Below are 24,194 nucleotides of genomic sequence, written 5' to 3'. Positions count from 1 at the left end.
AGAATTATAAATGTAAAGAGACAACTCATCTCCTGTAATTTTCCTTCCATAGTTAGAAATACTAGAATTAAAAGCATGTCATCTATGAGAGCAAATAGGAAAAAAATGGTTAAGAATTAAAATATGACCTTTTTTTAACTTTGCCAGAAGAAATTTTCAAATGAAGACTCAATAGAAAGGAAATAGGAAAATCTGAGGATGGCTGTATTTGGAAAAAGGTTTTAGGAGAAATGTATAATTTAGATATTGCTTTATTAATGTTTCTCTCTTTTTTTTTTTTTTTCCAGCTATGGACAACCATCATTACAAGATGAACTTAAAGACAACACCACTGTCTTCACCAGGATTTTGGACCGACTCTTAGATGGTTACGACAACCGCCTGAGACCGGGCTTAGGAGGTGGGTAGCATTATTATGTTTTTATTTAAGGGAACACCATCCCTACTGTTGAAGCACTGCTTCCCTCTACATGGTAAAGTAATAGGAATGGCAGCATGCAGTGTAATGACTCATCCTATTTTTTAAAAGACTGCTCAATGTTAATTCAATTTACCATGGTAGTTCCATGCACACACCCATATGTAGTAAAAGGCAGATTTCAAACTTCTCATACTGACATGAAAGAAATGTTACATTTACTTGACAGTCATAATCTTTCCCCATGTAATGATTTGATTTTACAAGGGGAAAAGGAGGGTAATGTTCTCCCTTCCGGCCCAAAGACTGCATCTCCACTTCGTTCAGCTTTGCTATGTCTGCACTGAATTCAAGTGGAATATCTGAATCTACTGCTCTACACATTTATTTTGGAATAGTACATATCGATCCACTATTTTGTGTTAGATTACTCTGGGGTTACCTCTGGGATAAAAGGTGAATGCGATAGATGATAGTAGTTTTGTCTGTTTGCCCACTTAAGTCCTAATTTTCTATAGTATGTATTTTTCTTTATATAGCAATGAATTGGTTTGGCTAATGAATTTCTACTCAGGAAGAACATAGCACTTAATATGATATTTATAACAATAAAAGGAAATAATGTAAGGCATTATACACTTATTTAAATAACCCTTGAATAAGATAATCAACCTATCTTATTTAGTTAAACAAAGACTATTGAAGCCCAAACAAAGTATTGATCTCAGAGGAAAGCAAGTGAAACAAGGAAGGAAATTATTGCTCAAAGTCACATAGGAAACCAAGGTTGGAATCTGTGACTCCCAACTGTAACTTATGCTGCATTGGTTGAAACCATTTAATAGCAATGTCAAAATTACCAGTCAACGGCAATTCTGAGAAATGCATCTCTTCTTCATCTAGACAGCAAAGATCTGCAAGGAATGAGAAGTTTAAGGATCCAGTGTTTGATCTTAAATCTGAATGGTAGCATGGATTAAGAGTCTTTTTTTTTTTTTTAAATATTTCGGGTAGTGTAATCACACAGATAGGGATCAAGGGTCTGTTTTGAGGCTGCCAACTGCCATTAGTGTCTCAGAGGTTCAAGGGAAACTCCTTCGTCAAAGACACAACTCAGAGATGTCAAAGGTCTTACCAGGTGTCCTTTCTTATCAATCTCAAACATTCATTCTAGGACACGCTATACAAATTCCTTCAGGTTTCTATTCTACCTAGTTTCCCTTTACTAAGTTCTTTGAAAAAAAATCTTAAGGAACAAAACGCACTGGTCGCAAATGGAGTGCGTGTGTGTGTGTGTGTGTGTGTGAGAGAGAGAGAGAGAGAGAGAGAGAGATGTATTCATATAAGGTCTGTGCACATTTAGACATCTGAAGTGATTTCAGGAAAATCGTCCTTGGCTCAGAACATTTGAAATAAATGACAAAGACTGCAGGTAGGGGAGGATTGTACGAGAAGAAGAAAGTCAGGAGAGTGATAATAACTTTCAAAAAGCTAAGCTTTAAAAATAATAATAAATAAAAAGCAAGACTTTTTAAAGTACTGACGGCATGCATCTGATTTCTTTACTCTTCTTCCTGCTCCATGATATCAATCCTTAGAGGATCAGCAGAATTTTGTAACACATCTAGGAAACCTTGTCTTCATTCTAGTTTAGGAAGTCCCATTTAACACTTTAATATGTGAATATGAGCATCCTCTCCAAGCTCTGTGCATAGTTTTTCAGTTTGATAAACAATTATACACACACACACACACCTTCTTTAATAATCAGTTGAGTGGATGTATTGTCATTTGGAGTGCAAGTAATAAGCCCGAGACTGCTCATTTACACTTAATTATATATAATGACTCGTTAATAAATGTGTATGTTAACTCTTTAATCAAATACAGTGTAAGCAGGAAGCATTTCACCTATTCTCACATGCACACCTAGGTCTTGGAGAGCCACAGACCCTGAAGATGTATAATGCAGACTAAGAATGGGTTGAAAAGCTAATTTTCAAGACTGGAGAGGATGGTAGGTTTATTAACAGAAACAACTACATTATTTCAGGCTGCAATTTTGGTGGAATCTATTATCTACTTAATCTCCTCAAAATAACAAAAACAGACATGTATTTAAAGAACAGAAATAGTAGTTGTCTAAAGACAGACAAGATATATTCTTTTTAATGGAAATGGATATAATATGCTACAGTAATAGAGAAGTCAAGGGCTCGGGAAAATTAAAGAGAATGAATGTGCTTTAATCTTTGCTAAAGATGATTTTTCTGATATTTATGGTTCCTGGCAACAGTAATTTTGAGGTTATGATAGACATTAAAACAAATTAAAAAGTAGCTCAAATATTTTCCTCTATGTCTCTTTTATATATCATCCTGGAACACACTGCAATTAAGTCTGATGGACTTGAGATTTATGAAAAAGCTTTAATACGAGCTAACTTAATTTTTGATGTTTTTTGCAGTGCTTTTTCAGTATTAAGGGATATAACGACATGTGTTTATTACAAATATCTCCAGAGTCATTAACACGTTCAAGTTCATTTTGGGAATGCTTATCTCTCTTTAGAAAACTTAATATATTAAACACGGTTTTAAAATGTTTTATAAAACAGAATCTGCTACAGAATTAGACAAAAATGTTAACATCATGATTTCTGGATGCTGTAAGTTGAAATTATCTAATACATAGGTGTGCATATATTATATATTTAATTATATATATTTATTAATATACATATATTTCTGCAGAATTATTTAATTTCATTTCTTTACCATAGATTGCTGGTAAGTGAAGTTCCAGTATGACATGCATTCTAATAGCTCTCCATCATAAAGCTGGATTTTTTTTAAACATAATCCATTTGCTTTCAGATGTAAAAACTGCATAGAGGAAATACTTGAAAAATTATCATTAGCTTGTAAGGGGGTAAAAACTTCTTCTTAGTAGATTTGTGATTGCAGCTGGGATAATCTCTTGCAAGAGAAAGGAGCCCACTCTCTCCTTTATTATAATAAAAGTCTGGTTTTTATAAAAATAACATTGTGCAGAAGGCAGGGAAATTTTGTTCTGGATGTCCTCAGAAAATATAGAAATGTGATAAGCTGAGACTTGAAACTAATGTAAGAAGCTCTCATGTGTGCAAATTCATCATGATCTGTTTTTGAGAAACAGTTACTGTGTCTAAAGGTACAGCATTACTCTTGGGGGATACACACCCTGGATCTAATAACTAAGAGACAGAATATATAACATGGTTCATCCAGATGATAGAAATCCTTTTATAGATATTATAACACTATTCAAAAAGGCTACCTTTTCAAGTTCAAGAGCAATCCTGAGAAAGTGGAAAGAAGAGGGTAACATACAGAGAAATAGCCTGGAAGGGACTTCTTTTAATTGAGATGAAAGTTAAAAAGGACAGAATGAGTGGAATTCTAAGAATATACTCGATTCAGGGATATAAAGAGAAAAACATGTTGGCTAGTGCATATTTTAAGTACAAAGCTAATGAAGAAACCTTTAAATAGACTTGAGTTGAGATAGTCAGTAGCCAGAAAATACACAGCATCATTGTCAGCGAGTGCCGCATTCATTCTCATTTAATATCTCCTTTTTTTGAGGACGAGGTGTAGAGGGCTGGTTCTTTCTGGCAACCAGGGGCCGAAAATGTTTTTGAAAGGTTCTTGCTTAAAGCGTGGTCACTATAGAACAACAAAGTGGTTGAGGGAGAGGAGGACATAAAATCCAGGGGGAAAAAGGGCAAAATAAGAAAGAAAAGGTGAGAGAAGACAGGAGAACAAAAGAGGGCCTTGAAAACAAGGAGAAAGCATAAAGAAAAAAAGCGAGAAGGCGAAGGAGACCAACGTAGAGACAGTGGTAAAGGAAAGGGATGTGAGTTACGAGGATGGGGAGGCTCAGGTGTTCCCTGATTAATCAAGATTCCTGTTTTCATTTTAAATCAAGACCAAGCAGAACGCTTGCTGAGAAAATCCATTTCCTCAAGGTTTCTCCTTACTGACTGTGATTTCAACAAAGTAAAGAAGCCTGGATTTTCTCCAGCTTCCTCCAAAATTCAAAGAGGCTCTCCCTGAATGGCACCTATCTGGGTAAAGTTTCAGCCACCGTCATATTGGTTTCCCCTGCACTCTGCGAGGCGGGGAGCAGGGCGGTAAGAGCGATCCATAAACATAGATCCAAAACCTCATTCTGAACAAAGTTTTCAGGTTTTTAAGTAGAAGTGATGCCCTTCCAGCGACATCTCTCCCTTCCCTTCTGCCCCACCATATACACAGGCCACACCTCTCTTTCCTCTGAAAGAGTACACGTGTGTACCCATCAGTGACAAGCCCAGATGGATGAGAGGAGAAATGAATAAGCGGATAGGAATGTAGGTAGCGAATGGGCTTTATTTATTCCTGTTGTGCCCTTAACAGATATTTAGTTAAGATTTTCTTCTTTTTCCTGTAAGTGTCACAGAATTTGGGGGAGTTTTGTTTGTTTTAGCTTCTACTTCACTGAAGCTATCAGTTAGATGAATATTTGTAACTGGAATGCAGCCAGGATTTTTCTCTCAAGGTGTTTTAGCACTAAGATAATATTTAACAACCTATGCCTTAATTCTTAATTTTCCCAATTTTGGATTTGTTTAATGCCTGTATGAGACCTTTTAGACTTCCTTTAGCCCAACTGTTGCAAGAGATCTCAGCTTTAAGATAAGAGCATCTCCAACTACGCAAGGAGACTGGGTTGGATATGCGAGCTACTGGCACATTGGTACTGGCTCCTTGCGGAACTGGCTTGGCATCTTGAGGGGTTTTTTTGGTTTTTTTTTAATGTCAAAATAAATAAAGGTGGAATAATAGGTGTGTTCTGGGAAAGAAACAGATTAACTTTTGTGAAATGTTGTGCAACTTGATAAACTTTAGGAGACTAGACTTTGTTCTACCTCAAGACTATATCTGATATTCATGTGATCTTTTATTATTATGTTCTTACATCCTGTGTGATGTTGAGATCAGAGGCAATCATTTTATTCATGTTCAGCTAACTTAAAACACACATTTTCATGTTCTTATTAAAAAGCCAGAATTTCCAAACTTTAGAGGACAAGTTAACTTTCAATAAAATGAAAAGACTCTAAATTACTGACAAAACCCAAAAACAATTTAAAAGCTTAGACTTATCCAATATTTGTTATTGTTATTGTGATTGTTGCTTTATTTCACTTACCAGATAATGGCTTTTCATATTAGTTTATGAAATTCTACTCTGGAATTCTTCTTTTCGAATTTGCTACAGTTTTATCCAGTGTTTTTAATACAAGGTATGGAACAGATGTTCAGACTTTGGCATAATGCAATCTATTTCCGCTGAAATACTTAGACATTCCATAATTCAGCTGAATTTTAGAGAAAAAGCGGTTACCAAAACCCCAAGAGGAACTGTTAAAATCAACAGAGAACACCTTTTAACCTTTGCTGGCTGAGAAATCCAGTCAGCTCAGGAAGCCAGCTTGTCTAATGAATCCAGCCGAGATGCCCAGAGGAATGTTCTAGCATGTTTAGAAACTTTCTGCCCCCATCTTTTCCTGTTGTGTATAAATCATCTCCCTGATCAGTGCCAGGGATTTCCTAAGATAAAATGTATCCACTGAGACCATGCTCAAGTTATAAAGGTCAAATTATTAGTAAATGTTGCAGTTTTGTGTATGTGTGTGTGTGTGTGTGTGTGTGTAGTTACTTTTGACCTTTTTGTTTAATTTCCATTTCCTATCTTGATTCTAGAACCAATGTGGAATATTAAAAAAATATATATTTTTCTGCAGATGATTTTTTTTGCAGCTTTAATCTAAATTCTTTATTTGAAAAAAAAATACTGGAAAGTGTTGTAGTGTTTCTGAGATAAGAATCTCATTGTTAATAGTCATGGACTCTGCTGTTTTGAAAAACTTGAAGTCCTGAGAGGATGCCATATCCTTCCAAGATTATTGAATTATTCTTCTTAAATAACTAAAATGCCATAATGGGAATAGAAAGATGATGCCTCAAGTGATTGCAGGTTATACAGTTTTTAAAAAAAATTTCTTTGGGGGGCGGGTAATTAGGTTTGTTGGTTTGTTTGTTTGTTTAGGATAGAGGTACTGGGGATTGAACCCAGGACCTCATACATGCTACATGCACTCTACCACTGAGCTATACCCTCCCCGAGGTTATACAGGTTTGATAAACATATACATAAGCCAAAAGAAACCCATTCCTCCAACACAACAATCGCATTCTTCTCTAAAATCCCTCTCCCAATAGAAAGCACCATAATATAAGGAGGGGAGGAGGGAAATTCTCAGTGGAGATGAGACAAATGTCTGCTGTCATAAACTTTTACCTTTTTTCCTAGGAGATGCTTGCATCATTTGAGTTCTTGGTATCTGAAAGCACAAAAGGGTCAGGTTAGACACCTTGAAATGTGAGTTTCTACCCCATATGGAGATTTAGTGGCTGAACATAGCCAAAACTAAGTTGCTCTACATTATTGAGTAGGAGACAAGTGCCAATTATTCTAAAAAAAAATTAAGGGAATAGAAATGAAGGGCAAGGAGCAAAAATGTTACTCCCGGCAGACTGGCAGGAAGCTGAAACATTGTCCAATCCAGGAGTATAATTGATGGTTATGTAGGGAGCCCGGGATGTTTTCAATTTCCAAACAAGGCCATTTCAAAGGGGAGTTTTAAGAAATACTTTCTTACGATGACTAATGTTAGCCCATGTAGTCCCCCTATAGCAACTGCCTCTGTGAATTAATAGAAGCAAAGTAGCTTAGAGGAGGCAATAAACCTCCTTCCTAAGTTATGAGTCCACGGAATTGAGCCTAGTGAATATTACCCTGAGTTCCTCAGTAAGACAGCATTTCCAGTGAAAATATGGCCAACGCCATATTAAATAAGTTGTGCTTTTAGGCATTCCTAATAAAATATTACCTGCAATTCTTTACTATTGATTTCTTCTTCCTTTGTTTTTTTTAATTACAGTCACTCTTACAACCCACTCTTCACAGAGCAACAGCTATCTTCTTAAACCACAAGTAGCATTATTTTACTTCATTACCCAGGCTTCTTACTGCAGTAGAATAAAGGTCAACCGCTTCTCTAAGAAAAGATGCTTGTTAGGTGTGGCCCCTTTGGCTTCTGGAGTGTCATCTTGTACCATGATGATGGGCATCACAAGGCTCCAGATATACTGGACTTTTTGTTTCTTAAACATAACACATTTATTCTCAACTCAGATCTTTCATTATTCTTCCCTCTCCTTGAGATGTCTTTCCCTGGGTCACCAAATTTTTTTCCTCTTTCAGGTCGCAGTTCAAATGTCATCTCTTCAAAAGACACTCTTTCAGAACATTTATAATGATCTGATATTAATTAGTATGATTTGTGCATATGTGTTTGTACCTATTTTTATTTACCTACCTATCTATCTATCCTATTTACCTAAAACTATGGGGTACGCTATAGAAGAACAGTAATGATTGCACTTTTGTTCACCCATGTTTTGTTCACCTGTTACAATTACCTAGATCAGTGCCTGGCTGACACATAGAAAATGCTCAGTAAACATTCATTGACTGAATTAACGTACCCAGCAAATATATCTCAAAGTGTTTTTGGTGTCACAGTCTTATGTGACCCTCACTCCAGTGCAATGGAGTTGACTGTGAAGGTATCATTTCTTCACCGAAAAAGTGGCAAAACAGACTTTTAGATTAAAAGATGATCCCTGAAATCATGCAACCTGTTCTCCAAGAAAATCAGAGTTAAAACCCAAGTGTTTTGACTCTTAATCCAATGTGCTTACTACTTACTATACTACACCGCTTTTCTCATTTTCTGCCTCGAGCACTAATCATCTTTTTGAATTATCACTTGGAAACATCTGTTACTTCAATACTTATCAGCAGGGTATCAACATGGTAGGAAATCCCCAGTAAAAAACAGATCTATTGCTGCCTAGCTGTTAGATCTGTTAGGAGTACATAATATAGTATGTATGTATATATGTACACATATGTGTGTGTGCTTGTGTGTACATATATGTGTGTGCTCATCTATGCTGTATAAACAGCATATATGTTAATACCTATCTTTGAAGAGTGTGCTTGTTTAAAGACTGATTTTAATTTATCATCAAAAACTTCAGTTACATTGATGTACTATCTTAAGATATTCCTAAACACTGTAATAATAAATATCATCATAACAATACCATTTTATATCTCTATTCCATGTTGAGCCCTTGAAAATTTGAACATGTGTATACAGTTATACTAATTTCAAAGAATCTGCTGATTCTTTTTTTATATTGGACAGAGAAGGATTATTGTGACAAAAATGTTTGATTGAAAAAAATTTGCTTAGTCTGCCCTATGAACATTTCTTCCAACTGAGTTATTTTAATTGATTTCCATTTGCAGACAATTTTCTCATTATATAAGAGGTCCATTCATGTTTAACCGTGGCTAGGTGTGTCATCTTCCTAGCTGAATGTCATTAGAAGTTCCTGACTCATCTGGTTTGCTCTTAAAATAGAATATTTTTGAAGGATAAAAATACCTTGACTTTTCCTCGTGTGATCCATAGAAAGGCCTTGAGTGCTTTCTAGGTATTTCTAATAACACTTTAGAGCCTAATGCTAAGTCAGGAAAATCTAGTATTAGAACATAGCATTTAAATCCCAATGATTTAATGTTCCTTAAATTATAAATGATATATATATATCTTCCCCTCCAATGGGGATTTCGTATTGGAGGTGAGGGGGAAGAGATGACAAAGTTTCCCAGAATAGCATAGTCATTTACCAACAATCTAAAAACAGCAGAGGGAAATAAGACCCTATATTTGGCAAGTGGATAGCTCGCTTCTTGAGAGCATTTTATTATGCTAGACAAAACAGATTGGTGGCCCCTAAAACAACTGGAAGCCGATGTCTGTTAAGCCAGCTCTCTTGGGGAGGTGCCATGAAGTGCAATAATTATGCCCTCCCCACACTCAGGAAATAGATCATAGTGATAAAGGAGTCCAAGAGAACCGCCCCACGTCACCAAGCACTTGCAAGCACGCAGACAGGGATTCGTATGGATTCCTCAAAGGAGCATGTGCTTAATGATAGGTCCCTGCCGTACAAGCACCAATGAAAAAAAAAAGGACATCATTTTAATTCCATAAATGTCATTCAGTCCATAAGATATTCATCGTAAATCTTATAGTTTGTTATCTAGAAAGAACCAAAATTCAACCCTGGAAACAAAATGAGATTGAGTCATATAATTGGGAAAAAAAATAACAGGAGGGTCTGACTATTTTAAGAATTATGCAGAAAGAAAATATGGGTATTAATTCCCCTTGATCACACAATTGAAGGAACTTTTAATAGCACAAAATTAATCTGTAAATAATAAGAAATACAATGATTTTTCAACAAGGGGCATACCTGATACACAAGGAATTTCGGATGAAAATATGCCCAATTCTTTATTAACTGCTCTTTTTATATTTTTTCATGAAAGTAAGGGGCTATGTTATTATTTCAAAGAAAAGCCAACTGATGACTTCTTTTCTTAATCTAGAAAGGGAAACCTTGAAAGAGAAAATGAGCTCAATGAATGAGATAAATTCTAGTTTGTGTGAGTAGCTGGAGTATTTTATTGTGAATATTTTCTGTTTATTGTTGTTTTTAATTGAAAGTCAATCCTGACATTCTAATAAAGTATGAACTTTATGGAGTCTTAAGATGGAGTCTTAAGAAATGACAGATATTTAAACAAAGGAAAGAATCAGTCTAGTAAAAAAAATATGGAAAATGTGTAACAGAGGGAGATGTTTATTTTGGGGAAATGACTGCTGGAAAGAGGGTAAAGGGGGGACCAGTATGAGAGGCAAGCAGTTAATACAGCTGAGACTTACTGCTGACAGCTGTTCTTCCTAAGGGACACAGTTGCTTCAGAACATGAAAGCTGAGGTTGGAAATGATTTCTAAAAACACACCTCTATTTTGTCTCAAATCATGTACTGTATTTTAGAACAGTAAACCCTACATAATTATTACGTCGGGGGGCTCATTTAAGCATTTGGAGCCAATGAAATTGTTGAGGGGGAAAAAAAAGCCTAAAAATATTGGATTGATTATTGAGGGGATTGTGGCCACCTCAACATGTGTCATTCAAGGTGCGCATTATGTGTGCAACATGACTTCCTTGAGACAGATTTATACTCAAAGTATTAACTGTTTACAAGTGAATTACTAAGGGATAAATTTTTTGATCTCAAAAGAATTTATTATTGCATGTATTGGAGCACATTTTTAATGTCACACACCAAAGATACAAATGTCCTGATAAACGAAATGCATTGCTTAAGTTACCAGATTGTTATTTCTCAGAGCCAAAGTTGAAAATTACAAGGTCATCTTATTCATTCTCACCTCTCAAAGAAGTGTTTCTTTTTATATGAGCAACACTTTCTTTCTTTCTTCCTTCAGTGAGTGACTATATTTCCCAGAAAATGTCACCCAACTACAATATAGGCGTTTTATTGGTTGATATGCCTGCCTCAGAGACCAATAAAATAAAATCACATTGAAGTTGAAAATGAAATCTATTAAATAAACTTGTGCTATGCCATAACGTGTTCTTCTCATCCTCAAAATTGAAGAAACTTACATAGGCTGTCAGACTTTTTTCCAGGGAGTAATTTGGATAATTCAGTTATGATTTAGTGCCAGAAAGCAATCATTTATGAAACATACCCTAGAGTCCTTAAAGAGTTAATAAAGCTTGCTACAATACACTATATACTTCCCAAGAGTAGCCTAAGTACCTAGAGGATCAAGCGAGCTGTGGAAGAATATTTAAGCTTAAACCAAACCCATATGCTAACATATTTTTATTAGGAAATGAAATGGCTTGGTATCATCAGGCAAGTGTAGCCATTCTTGAAGAATTCATTAAGCGTCATCTGACCCCTCCATAAAAATCTCTGTCTCCCAAAGTGGCATATTTAGGCTCCATTCTCCATTGAAAAATATTAAGTGTGAAATTTCATGTGTAAGCCGTAAATTATCAGTACTACACAGTGGACCAGTTTTAGAAATAGCTAATCAAAGCCAATAAATTTCCCATTTGGGTGTATGTGGTGGTGAGATCTAATAAAGGCTGTTGATAGACATTCACTGTCCCAATTTCCTGCTTCATCAGAGCGTGTAACTGAAGTGAAGACTGACATCTTCGTCACCAGCTTCGGACCCGTTTCAGACCATGATATGGTAAGTGACATTGCGTTTTGGGGTTTCTTGGGGATAGTTTCTATATTTAACTTTCAAAAGAAGAAATATAGACAAGGCATTTAGGAAGCAACTTGCAATAGCTTGGCTATATTTGGGGGTCTTACTATGTGCACAGCATGTAATAAACAATGTATATAATGTTTACGTAATAGAAAATGCCCATTTACTTTCCAGATCAAGCCTATTTATGGTTATCAAACACTGCACCCTTCTTTTTTTTCACCCCTGAAATTATTCCTTGCCTGGGCTTGTATTCTGTGAGCCAAATGGTGTGAATTACGTTGTGTTTTAGCTAGGAGGACATATTGATTGAAGAATGGTAGGTTTCTGGATAGCCAGCCCTGTTATGGCATAGCTGTAAACAATGCAATTTCTGAATTATTTTTGGCTAAAAAGGAGAAACGTGTATAAAAGCTGAGTGCATACTTGACCAGAATTAGTCAGAGAATGAAATGACACCTGTGGGAAAGGCTCAGCTTCACTGCAAAAGGCAATCATTAAATTCTAAGAGTGAGAATGAAATGAATACATATCTGTTCTCTCTTTTCCCAAATGAATTTACATGAATTTCTCTTCTATCTGATGGGAGTTGGTAAATCAGTAGATTTCTGCAGATATTATATAATATTTCTGAGCTCGTAACAGCCAAGCTTCCGTATAAGCAAAAAATCATAAGGAGGCCATGATGACACAGCATTAGGAATACTTTGAAGACATATTGATTAAATACTATTTTTGAAATGTCTTTTTGTTGACACCATCTTAACATAAAAGTCTTCTGATTTCATTGTAGCTCAGATGATTCAGAATCAGTTATAGAAAATATCAACTTAGGTCAGCATTTCCCAAAGGGTGGACATTCACAGTTCACCCAGCTTAGCAGGGTAAGAGCTCTGATAAGTCATGATGTAAGGTAAACAATTAAACTGCATTTAATCTTGTGTTTTCCAATCATATTTGTCCAGAACCCTTTTCTTCGAGTGCAACCCGTTGATATTCTGTAGAACTGGTACTCTGTGAGTCAAACGTTGGGAAATGCTGGCTTAGGATAAGATACTTTGCATCTGAGACAGATTATGAAATGCACCAGCTCTACAGATTAGAGTCAGTGGAGTGCATGGGAGACACTGCAGAACAATAGTAAGAATACAGATTTCAGAACCAGAAGGCCTGGGTTCATCATTTATTAGGGTGTATCCTTGGGGAAGTTACTTAATCTGTCTCTGCCTCAGTTTCTTCATGTGTAAAATGGGAGTAATAGTAATACCTCATGGGGTTGTCACAAGTATGAAATGAATGAATACATGAAAAGTCCTTAAAAATTCTTGACATAAAATAAGCACTCAACAAATGTCAGCCATTGTTACGACGTAAGAACTAGAAATATAAAGGTTAGCCATCATTGTGGACTTGCTCCTCTGGCCATTCGTTCTGTCACTGTGGTCAGTCTGTGGACCACTTTATTGAAATACTGTGTGATAACGATAATTTTTGCTAAGTTGATTGCTCTCTGAGGACCTATTGCAGCTCTCTCATAGTGGAACTCAGTCTTCCCATGACACTATTCTCTGATGCTACTTTACTAATTAAGGACATTCAATAGATCCCAGTTAAGCTTGAGGTCAAATTTCAACTCCTCTGCCTGCAGCCTATACAAGCCATACATGATTTTACCACCCATCCCCAGCATTCCCAGCACTGACACTACTTTCTGTGAGGCGCACCACTGGGGGCTGGCGGGGCTGGCTGTAGGATTCAGGCTGGCTGAATTCAGATTCCTCACTGACAGCCAGCAGCAGGACCTTGGGCAAATCGGATAAGTTCGTAAGGTGTACAGTTTCTAAACTGGATATATTATATTTACCTATCCTTGTAAGACTGTTAGGAATTTTAAAAGAGATATGTAAATAAAGGTCTCTCGCTTGTGCTCAATAATTAGTAGCTATTATTACTTTTGCCTCTGAATCTCTTATCATGCCGTGCAACCTTCATGGAAATTTCTTCTCTCCTCCACCCATCTAAATTTTGTATTTCCACAAAAGCCCAAATCCAGACCCAAATGCTTGATGAAAACTCTTTTTTATTAATCCCATAACAGATTAACTTCCCTTTTCTGCATTCTGATCACATTTACTGACTGCAAAGTACAATTTAGCTTTTGCTCTCCTGTATAGCACTGCTTTTAAAGTTATTTGTCTTATCTTCCTAAAGTGATGCCAAAAAAACCAGAAATACACTCTAGTTTCACATCCCTCGCAGTATCAAATGCATTGCTCTTTTACAGTTAATGTTGAATTAGTATTTATCTGGGGAAAGGTTTAGGAGTCTATATTATCTTTTAAAAATTAAGATCTTATGGGACTCAGTAACACTCTCTTTCCTACTTGAGTTCTGAACCTTTTGAGAAAGACAGCAGAGTAAGGTATGTGGAAAACGAGACTATCATCTGTATTACTAATAATGGCAGTGTTACAGAAGGTGGCTTGTATCTGCAGACAAGTGGGTTTCCAGAGAGTACACATCAAGATCAGCCAGATTAACCCACACGGTCAGCAGGCAGTGTTGGCCTCCCTCTGCTAGGGTGTAGACCGTCCATATAGAACTTCTAGCATGGAGGAACGCAGCAGAATTTGTGAGTCTAATGGACTGCCAGTATCCAAAATGGAAAAGACAAGAGGAAGAAGCTGAGATAGGCAAAATAGATTTCTCCTTCCAAATTCACCTGTCAAATTAAATTACTCCTCCTTCCTCCCCTCCCCAAATAGAAGAGTGTGAGGAAACGGAGAGCTTTCAGAAGTTTTACACTGGTGAAGGTCTCTTCTCATAGATGGAAACACCAAGAGAGGGGATGAAGCATTACAAATAGCACACACTGATCATAATATTACCCATCATCATCATCATCATCATCATCATCATCATCATCATCATCATCATCATAAATGACTATTCTCTATCTCCGGCACCTAGCACGATGCCTCATAGAGCATAGATGCTCAGTTGAAGTTGTTAAGGGACAGCACCCATATAAAGCCATATGCAATCACAAACTTTTAAAATGTATTTGGCATGCCTTTGAGTTATTGGCTCAGATTAAATATGATCTCAGGAACAAGTGATTTTTTTTCTTGTCTTAGACAAAAGGTACACACTTCATTTTTGGATCCGCATTAACCCTAAGGTTATCAAGAATTACTTTTCATACATGGCCTTTGGTCAAGTATCAGGGAGGAAGAAAGGGCAGAGTCCAAACCAGTGATACTCGGTTTTGCCTCAAACTCTTGAACAGGACAATATTTGAATTGTTCTGTCAAAGGTTCCAGTTAGCCATAGGTCTGCAATGGATTTGCTAGGTGGCTAGTGGAAATTGTACCTGACCACTTTGAGAAGATTGATCTTTTAAACTACATTATGGGAGAATTATTCATAAGCAGCATGATTTAGAGGCTATCAAAATCAAAAGGCAGAACTACACAGCTATTTTTCAAGACAGGAAATACAGGTCTTAAACTGAGAACTAATAAAATACCTAATTAATAATAATAACCATAACAACATTGAACACTATTGAATGCTTACAGTATGTTAGGCACCATGCTAATACCATATTTCATCTAAACCTCATGCCAAATATTTCAGCCAAGCATTATTCTTACCCACGTTTTCCAGAGGAGGAAAGTGGCCCAGCTAGGTAGCAACTTGAACTCAGGCTGTCCATCCTTAGAGACCCTACAGCTCCCGAGGCATCTGACTTCATCTGGAATAGAAAACAAAATTAGGACAACTCCTTAACTTTATTTTAAAAACCATTAATTGGCAATCAAAGCACACACTCCCAGGGCACTAGGTTTGGACAGAAATATCCATGCAGCACAATCACAGAACCCTGTTTTCCATCGTGCTTAAAATGTATTAAATCAAAGCACACAGAAATGGTAATAAATGGTACAAGCAGGAACACTTGGGAACAATATTTATTTAGAAACATAGCGGATGTTTTGTCCCAGTCTTCTGAATAAGGTGCATGTCCTCCAGGGACCTACTCTATTGAACAGGGTAACTTTTCAACTTTTCACTCGAGTGGTGAGGGCTAGAACACTGAACTCTGAGCACATTCTTCGCCAAAGCGCAGACACACTTTGTTCAGACACATTTTTGTAGACTCTTCTCTCTTGCCTTCGGCTTTTGTTTTGCTTTGTTATGAGCACCGCCTCACTTTCCTCAGGTTTCCTGTCCTACCACCCTTCCTTCCAAAGCAATAGCACTGGTTTTCATTCCCAGCTACCTGGAAATCAAATATAAATTTGTGTTGATAAAAAAAGAAAATGGGAGACAAATAAAACCTTTTAATGTTTGCTGAGAACTTACAGGACAGTCTTGTAAGCTGTTCACTTGTGTTAACTCACGTCTCATAACAGGCAAGTGAAACAAGTATTGCTATGATCCCCCATTATAGATTGTCAACCGGGGGTTTAGAGAAGGTAACAGCATGACCTACGACCATTCATCCGGCAGAGGGAACAATTCAGTTCTAGTTAGCAGATTTAGAATTTACATCTGTAACCATGACGCTATGGCCTCAAGAAGATGACTTCTTGTTCCAGCTTCCTGAGGCAGGGGCGCTGGCCCATCTTGGTCTAATAAATTTCGACTGTGGGGCAGAGGTGATGCTATACAAGTGGGTACTGGGAGCCGCCTGCTGTTACCATGGCAACATCACAGGGGCCATTCTCAGAACGTGGGACGCCAAATATTTACACTCTTGAATAGGCAGGAGGTGATCATTATCAATTGCTTTTATTTCCGTTTGCATCTCCACTTGTAACAGAGGGGAACATGAAGATGGAAGCTTATCTAGTTAATTTTGCTCTGTGTGTGTGTGTGTGAGCACACATGCATGCTTGTGTGACCAGGATAATATTCAGAGAGAGAGTATCTTAAATGAATTCGGGGTTTTCATCATCTGTTATTAGCATAGGTAAAAAAAAAAAAAAAAGAAAGCTAGCTATAAATATGACAAACTTGTAAACCTTAGGACCTGGGCAAGTCTTTGTCATAATTTTTTTGGGGAATCTTTGTCTTTGGGATATATCTTGTCAAAGACGTGATGATACATATATTTTAAGTTTATTTTATACTGAACATTTATTTTATATTCAGAAATCTCCTTGGAGCAGGCAAACAAGTGAACAAATGTTTTAGGTTCATGGGAACATGGTCAGCATAGACTTCTTTGGAACCTTGATTGACAAATGACCGTTGCCTCTCCTGACCAGGCTAACATCGTTCAGCTGGGTGAAGTACAGAGTTTATGTAGCTGATCCCTGAGTAATAGAAATATCATCATCATCATATCTCGTAAGCTTTTCTGTTGACCAGAGAAGAGACATGCACCGTCCAGAGCAAATCTGTGCACTCTGCTTCCTGGGCAAGCATGGCTACTCTGGACCACTTCCTGATGTAATCCTTGTGGAAAATACCCTTCTATGCCCATCCTACTCCTCCACAAGTTTTTCCAATAGCCTGCAAGTCTAAACAGTTTCTCCCTCAGTCGAATTTAACAGATAGCTAACAAACGTTTCTTGCTGAGTACATTTCTATGTCATGTATCCCAATGCCTCTCATCGGACACTTCCAGACAGAGAGAAAACAAACAAGGTCACTTCTCTTGCCTGCAAAGATAGACTGGCATCATGTTACACATTTCTGTTTCTGTTCCATCAGCATTTACCACTCTGCCTGGTGCATTATAGAGGAGCCAATAATAATTGTTAGTTACTTGACTGGTAGGAACTCAGCAGTGCCAAGCCTGGGCTATGAAAACCTTCATTCAATCTTTACCCAATCTCGCTCAAACCCTGGGAAAGAGATACGGAGTAAAGTATATGCACAAAAAAGCCTAAACACAGACATTATTTATTTTGCACATCTTAAAGACAATATGTACAAAATTTTTAAAAAAGCAGCAGCTTTTTGATGCATCTGGGTTTAGGGGATTGAGAAAATGTAGCATGATGTTTTCGAGTCAGTCTTCCTTCCAGTTTGGAGCATTCTAAGATTAATGGAGAATGCGGTAATCTTTATTTCAAACCACTGAGTTCCAAATTTGGTGTCAGTGTAGCAAATACTGCAAGGAAGATGGCTATGATTACCCCTTTCAGTCTGAGGAGCTGGTAAGTCACACTGCGTGTTTTCAGATTTGCAGATGTTTGTCTCTGGGTATTGCCATAAGGGATGCTGTGTTTATTCAGATAAATTGATGCCCTGGCTGTGAATGACGATGAGATTCACACATTCCTCATGTGTCTCTAACACACATATACTCACAAACACACACTCAGACACACCCACATACAATGCATTCTTCCCTTTGGAAAAGATCCAAATGACCAGTGAATGATTTTCTTATTTTCATAATCTTCTTCATTGTGTTGAATTGAAAGTCTACATACATAACAATGCTTCCTTAGCCAAAAAGAAAAGTGGGTTATCACATCCACTTTAGAACCATGGATGTCGTAGGATTGAGTGTATGGTTTTCGGAGACCATGGGAGGGACCCCCAAAACGTTATGCTTCATTTTTATAACTAGAATTGTCTAATTAAAACGTTTTCCTGGATGTAATAACCTGTAACATGAGTTTTGTTTTTATTTGCAATGCCGTCTATCTCTTCAAGAGCTAATGTGATGGAGGAGAGGTGGGAATAGGGTACTTTGTCCTTTCAAGCATCTGAGAGGACAATCAGCAGAATTTTTCTGACCAAAAAATATTCCAGGCACTTTAGCTATTTTTTAAAAAGTAATTATGCTACCCAATGATTCACCTGACACCAGGAGGTGCAGGCCATCACAAATGTCCTTCTAGAAACATCATCTAGCTCATATTTTGCTTCCAAAGTTGCAAAAATCATGCACTGTCTTTGCAAGCCATTTGCAATGCAAAATACAGCACAGTGAACTCTGCCATTTTCCAAAATTGCCTAGGAATATACAATAGATGTATTTTTCCGTCAAAGCTGGAAGGATGAAAGGTTAAAATTTAAAGGACCCATGACAGTACTCCGGCTAAATAACCTCATGGCAAGCAAAATCTGGACGCCGGATACCTTTTTTCACAACGGAAAGAAGTCAGTGGCCCACAACATGACCATGCCCAACAAGCTCCTGCGGATCACAGAGGACGGGACCTTGCTGTACACCATGAGGTGAGGACGGCTTTGCTGCCATTTGCGAATTTTTCTCAACTTTCTCTCCCATGTGCCGTCAAGGCGCGTCAAGCTGATGGGCTGTTGTAGACCATCTGGTTTCCTTATTGCCCTTGTTTTTCAATGTTAATAATTACTCTAGTATGAAAAGTAAGCTGGCTGAAATATTATGCAAGGATTAAATGTGAAGCAAATTGATTAGACAAAAATGAAAAAAAAAAGTATACTAAGTAATGCAATATAGATCTCCAACATGCTCTAATTTAATAGAGGAACTTTCTCTCCCTACTATTATTAACCTCATGTATTCCTGCTTTCCAGTAAGATCTAGATTAAATTTCTAGAAGCTATCCCAAGGGATATGTCTGAAACTATTTCTATTTAAAAAGAAGGGGAAAAACAAAAAAATAGAAAAAGTTCAAAATTTTAAACATAAATTCATGTGGAAATATATATTTTGAAGTATAGGACTTCACAATGATGTTGATTAGATTGAGGATATAAATATTCCTAATTTTGCTTAAATTGAAGGCTACGCAGATGTTTTTGCCTTATAAACATTTCACCTGTTTTGAGATTACTGGAAAGCCTGGGATCTAGATACCAATCATTCATTTATGGTTGAATGAAAGACACATGAGTCAAATAAAGCTTCCAACATTTTTAGAGGAAAAAAAACAACGATGCTTAAAAATATTCCGAGTTTTTGAGAAATTAAGAATTATCCAGGACTCATTCTTAAGGGAAGAGATTATTTCATATCGAAATGACTAGTTAGGATGTTGTTTTTGTAGATGTGGTCCCCACTTGGTAACTCAGACCATCCAATCATTTCTTTGGTATGAAAAGGCAATGAAGGCAACTCCTAGAACATGGCAGAGTCTGTTTAGAGAAGGAATAGAGCGATATTTTGCTTTTGGAGAAAGCTGCCAGAATTTCTAGCGTTTTAATCCAAGTATCCATATGATAAAGAAAGAAAAAAAAATGTTCAAGAGAGACTTTAGATAGGTGTTGGACTTAGCTAGTAAAAGTATAAAAGGACTGAAAGCATGAAAAATCCAGAAAAAGAGAGAAAGAAAATAGAGGATCAGTGGGCAGATGTGTTGAGAACTTCCCAGATCATCCAAGCAAGATCTATTTATACTTGAAGTTTGAAATATTCTCCCCTTGTAAAATATCCTACACTTTTGAGCCTAAATCTAGTATTCTTTCCTGCCAGCTGGCAGTTATCTGGGGGAGAGAATTGCATATACTGAAAAGCTTCTCAATTAACAGTCCCTGGTGTATGTGGTATTCCTCACCAGGAACTAACCTATACCTCCCTTCGCCCCAGTTTTTCACCATCTTTGCTGATGTGTTATCACTTTCCTTAATAATCTGACTTAAAGGATGCGAGTTTAATCATTAATGTACACATTTCTTATTTGCTTTAATAAATAGAAGCACTTCATGATTTTAATGGCCATAAAGCCACTTCACCACATTTCTTGAGTTATGTAATAATATAGGTAAATGCATTTTCTGAAAATTATATGAGGAATTTGGGTATAGATCTCATCACAGTTCCACCAAATGAGATCAGATGTATTTCAGTGATCCCTTTCTTAACTACCCTTCTTAAAACATAAACAGTATTCACATTCCCAGAACATAGGGACTAAAAAGAAGCTTTGCATCATCTTGGCTTCAGTTAGGCAGTGGATTTGTAAATAAAACTAAATGATTGGAATAGAGTGAACTCACATACAAACTCTCAAGGAGACCACATTAATTTCAGTTTCTCAAAGCTTGAGGACAGTTCCTTGTTCCCTTCTTCCTTTGCTGTTGTATGCACTTGGTGCTACTTTAGGGAAGGAAGGAGGGAGAGCTTCACTGGGGAATGGAGACATTCTCCACCCCTCCTTGTGACCCATGTCTTCTTCTCGACCAAGAATCAGTATTTTTCCATGTGTTTATTTGTTTACATCCTGTTTTATTCTCAGAGGATTTGCTGTGGTAGGTGGATGCGTTGATGAGGCTTGTTTTGGGAAACACGAGCAACGCCTGCTCATCCTATGAAATCAGGTGCCACCTTTTTTCTCAAAACAAACAAAAACTGTGGCTAGAATCCAGCCATTGTTGTAAATAGCTCTTTGGGGACCACTGACAGCTCAGTATAGCACTGCTGTCTGTGCTTGTCTCTCCGGCTGTGCTGATATGGTTGCTGTAGTTAATAATATACCCCAATCATATTCATCAGAAAGTATCTAATCCATGGGGCTTTTGTTTGTATCCCCCGTTTCCCTTAACTGAGAAGGCTGACGGTGAGAGCTGAATGTCCAATGCATTTGGAAGACTTCCCTATGGATGCCCATGCCTGCCCACTGAAATTTGGAAGCTGTGAGTAAATCCATTTTAATTTGTTAAATTCTTTTCTTGTGTTCTTATGAGAGGCCTCTTGAAGCAAGAGACCTCCAGTCAGTTATAAATGTTAGAAGGACAGATAAAGAACATCAAGAAAGTTTAAAAAATGATTTGCTGCAAGTGCTCTCCAGAAGCCATCATCTTTGACTTCACTTTTTAAAATTATTTCAGTAAGGGGCGATTCTCTACCTCCTGGACTAGCAAGAATGGATTTAACTATTTAGTGGAAAAATTCTATTTTTGTTGAAACTGTGGTCATAGAAAATCAAATGGAGTATGGATGCAGATACCTCATAGATAATATCTTTTTTCCGATAAGTGGAAATCATTGTGTTTCTTTTATATCACTATGGACATCTGGTTGGTCTTAAGAATAATTCAACATGCGTACCTGATGGAAATATTGGTAGGTGGCAAAGGACAAGAATGAGGGTCCCTTAATAATGAAGCCTACACCTAAAGACAAAGCCAAAAAAGAATTTGCTCTTCGGAGTCAAAGTCTTAAAAATAGTCCTAAATCTGTTTGGATATCCCATGAAATTCATGTCTGTATGAACGCTTTTAATGGTTAAAACCCTAAACTCCCTTTCTGATAACTTTTAGGGTTTCTACTAGAATATTTGCAGGCCCACGTGAGGGGAGAGCAGAAGACAGTGACCAGCAGAGTTAGGTTCTCTGGGCTTGCCCTACTTTTCCTCTTTTGATTAGTTTGCATGCATCAGGCGAGGAGGAGTGATGTATTCCTGGCTTCCTGCAGGGGAGTTCCATGTAGGGACTGAGTCACCTTCTGGACTAACCTAACCTGCTCTCAGTTCTCACTAGACAGGCAATCTGAGCAACTATTTTGGTGGAGATATGATTCACAGAAGGAAAATAGTGGTAGTGTAGGAAGACAGCTAGCAAAGAATATAGCAAAGGGCCCTTGGGCTCCCAGCAGCACTGGCCATGGAGAGACAACTTTCTCTACTTATAAATCTATTCTATCCTGAGACCCAAGGATAAACGCCTTCAAAAACTGTCAGCTAAACAGGCCTTTGCTGGTAACTCCCTCCTGCCTAGTCTTTTCCCAACTTAATATACGTTCTATGTCATGGACTGTTATACTTTCTCCTGATTACCAGTTCTATTTTTAACAATAACATTATGTATTATGTGATATCTGTACACCAGGTAGTGCATTAAATACTCGTATATGCATCAGCTCATCTAATCCACAAAATAACTTTATAGTTAGGAATATCACACATCATGGTCTGTCTGAAACAGTACGGATTCATGCCTAATATTATGGTATAACTACTAACAGTGCCCCCTTTTGCCTTCAAAGATATCTTGCTTTGGACAGTTAATTATATGTTTAGTGTATTAGTCAGGAATGCTTTAAGCAGTGAGCTTTGCTTAAGAAAAGAGGGGTTTATATTTTCATACCAGATATTGAAGGTGAGTGATTGTTGGCTGACTGCTGGTTAGTTCAGCATCTTAACAAGGATGATGTCTTAAGACATCCTTAGAAGGTCTTCCTGATGACAAAATGGCTGCTGCGACTCCAGCCATTGCCTCTGCCTTCAAGATGAAGAGGATTAGTGGGCAAAGAAGGAGCAGCGCTTGTATCAAAAAAGTAAAATCTTTCCCTAAAATCCTAACAGACATCTTCCCACATCTCATTAATCAAAGCTGTGTCACATGGCCAAGGCTAACTACAAAGGAGCTTGGGAAAAGTGTATTTAACCAGGCACATTATCATCCAGAAGAAAATTGGAGGAACTGTAGGAAGGAGGTGATGGATAGTGAGTAGAAAACAAATAACATCTCATATAAGAAAACTGAAATTTAAAAAAAAATAAGTAAGCTCTTTTCTATCTCAGAGCCTTTGCATATGCTCTTTCCTCTGCCTGTGTTACTCATCTCCTTGGTCCTTAGCAGGGCTGGTTTTATTTATCTCCTACATCTCAGCGTAACTATCATCTCCTGGGACCTTCCCTGAAGACCTTATCAAAATTTGCATATAGTCCCATTGGTCCTCTTGATCACAGTACATATTTATTTTATACCATTCATCACAGAAGTAATTATTGGTTTTGTTTATTGGTTCACATTGTTCTCACCTGGAGACTGAAAACTCCGTGAGAGCACAGTCTATTTTGTTCTGCATTTCCTAGCGCAGAGCCTAATACAACGCAGGCACTCAATCAGTACTTATAAAAGGGATAAGGACAACAATGATCAGGTTTTAAACGCCCTTCAGTGTTTAAATCTCAGGAAAAATGGCCTCAGAAACAAGGGTTTAAGAACTGTGAGGAGTTAAACTTCCACAGAGAGCTCTTGACAGGGCAGAACAGACTCAGACGGCACGTGCCCGGGGCGGAGGGTGCCAGGGCTCGCTCCTGTGGCCTGCCAGGGCCATGAGAAGCAACAGCCATGGTTCCTTCATTGGCTAGTCATTTCTCTGACCTGGCCTAACGAGTGCATTTCAGAGATGAAGAAACTGAGGCCAAAGTGGGCTACGAATGCTTCAACCCCATTTTTAAAGCCGCCATCTTGCCCAAATATCAGAGATGAGAATAAGGAAGAGATAAGCACAATGATTTTGCAATCATTTAGTAAAACCTTATGCAGTAAATGTTTAGCAAGTGTCTGAAGCAGCTTCATCCAGATGTCGATAAGCACCAAACTTGGAAATGCAGGTGTTTTCCTGACCACTCGCCACTAGGTTCTGACTGTCAGTGCTCTATCATACTTTCTGCTTGTTGGGGATAAAGCCCTCTCGAGAAGGCCAGATTACTCGAAGACAATGTATGTAATGCAGCTGCCAGCTCCTAACTGCTTTCTGA

The 24,194-nt window shown here is 37.6% G+C and overlaps 1 protein-coding gene across 1 annotated transcript in view; it reads left to right on the top strand.

The window, feature by feature from the left end:
* The window catches only part of GABRA1 (gamma-aminobutyric acid type A receptor subunit alpha1), a 56,413-nt gene that overhangs the window by 5,675 nt on the left and 26,544 nt on the right, over positions 1-24,194 (top strand). The window contains exons 3-6 of the mRNA XM_014567945.2: positions 288-400; positions 11,666-11,733; positions 18,740-18,960; positions 21,257-21,339. Coding sequence (XP_014423431.1) covers positions 288-400; positions 11,666-11,733; positions 18,740-18,960; positions 21,257-21,339 — 485 coding nt within the window. The remainder of the gene's footprint in view (positions 1-287; positions 401-11,665; positions 11,734-18,739; positions 18,961-21,256; positions 21,340-24,194) is intronic.

This window comes from Camelus ferus, chromosome 22 (assembly GCF_009834535.1).
Source record: "Camelus ferus isolate YT-003-E chromosome 22, BCGSAC_Cfer_1.0, whole genome shotgun sequence".
Classification (NCBI taxonomy): domain Eukaryota; kingdom Metazoa; phylum Chordata; class Mammalia; order Artiodactyla; family Camelidae; genus Camelus; species Camelus ferus.
The sequence above is the reverse complement of the archived record's forward strand: the minus strand, read 5'-3'. Positions and strand labels throughout refer to the sequence as shown.